At 52.1% G+C, this 1,364-nt stretch overlaps 1 protein-coding gene across 1 annotated transcript in view; it reads left to right on the plus strand.

Annotated features, from left to right (window-relative positions):
- Nucleotides 1–1,364, plus strand: part of rfx6 (regulatory factor X, 6) — a 31,200-nt gene that overhangs the window by 28,201 nt on the left and 1,635 nt on the right. Inside the window, exons 18-19 of the mRNA XM_014030874.1 lie at nt 318–597; nt 675–1,021. Of these exons, the coding sequence (XP_013886328.1) occupies nt 318–597; nt 675–1,021 (627 nt within the window). The remainder of the gene's footprint in view (nt 1–317; nt 598–674; nt 1,022–1,364) is intronic.

Here is a 1,364-nt window from a genome sequence, read left to right on the forward strand (position 1 = left end):
CACACCCCAGCGCCCAGCCCCAGACCCCGGGAACCCCCAGCACGCCGGCGGCCAGCCGCACACCCCACCGGGGGGCCAAGTAGACTTTGTGAGTTAAAACTGTCGACTGAAAAACTTTGCGTGGCTGCCCCACATTCTCACGGCAGGTGAAAAGTGTGCGTAAATATACGCAGACTTTCACGCAACGTTGGTTTTAATACATCACAACGTGGGCGTAGAACCTGGAGCACACAACGTTTTTATGCCTACGCACCGTTTATAGGTTGTTTCAGCTGTTTCCTGACCCGGAGCTAACCCTAACCTCCTGCCGGTCTCAGATTTATCTCAGGTCAGCGTCCCCCTCATGACGCCACCCGTCTCTCCGGCTGCGTCGGTTCACCGAGGCTCCGTCATCAACCAGGGCCCCATGGCCGGCAGGCCCCTGACATCCTGCTCCTTCTCCTCGTCCTCCTGCCTCTCCTCCCTCGGTGTGATGACCCAGCCCAGCCCCTGCCCCTCGTACCCGGAGACCCTGTACCAGTGCTTACCTCAGACCAGCACCAGTTATTACCCTGCAGTCAGCGTCTCCTCGGCTGCGACCTGTCAGGCTGCTCTCAGGTCAGATTCACTCTCAGCTGTTTGATGTTTTACATCACGGCCTAACGCGTCACGTGACTTTGATTCTGTTTTTTCAGATCTCAGGTCCAGAATCAGTGTCTGACTCCAGTTCAGTCTCAGACGTCCCCTCTGGGCTGCCACCTCCTCCGGTACCCGTCCATCAGTGACCAGCCTCTGAGTAAAGATGTCTTCTACGATCCTCACTCCTCGTCCATCCATCAATCCTCCAGCGGTTCTGACTGTTCCCTGACACCTTACGGACCCGCCTCCAGCTACGCTCCCAGCTCGGACCCAGAACCAGGACTGGACCAGCAGTCAGCAGCTCACCTTCTGGACTCTTCTGAGGGTTTCGGCTTCGCGGGGACCGGACTGAACCTCGTGGGTGGTGGTTGTCAGGGACAGACGTACTCCGTCACAGGACACAGTAAGAAAGGACCCATTCTGTCGACCTTTAAAAACACTCATCTGAGCTGAGATTAGTTTGTTTTAAACTCCTCAAACCTCAAATTTTACATTTTTGTTTGTGTTTCTTTAAAGGGATCCAGGATTAGTTAGATTAGACTTTATATGATGAACATTTATTTTAACTGTAAAATAAAGACTGTAAAAATACTGTAGGATGTTCAGTTTTGTAAATCTTTAAAAATATGTTTTAACACAGACGGGGCCATTTTATTTAGACACAAAGCATTCTGGGTAAATGATGACGTGGATAGGTCCTCGGTGCGAGGCTGCTAGCGAGCTATATCCACCCTGAAGGTTAATCT

The sequence above is a fragment of the Austrofundulus limnaeus genome, unplaced genomic scaffold (assembly GCF_001266775.1).
Source record: "Austrofundulus limnaeus strain Quisiro unplaced genomic scaffold, Austrofundulus_limnaeus-1.0 Scaffold1133, whole genome shotgun sequence".
Lineage (NCBI taxonomy): Eukaryota > Metazoa > Chordata > Actinopteri > Cyprinodontiformes > Rivulidae > Austrofundulus > Austrofundulus limnaeus.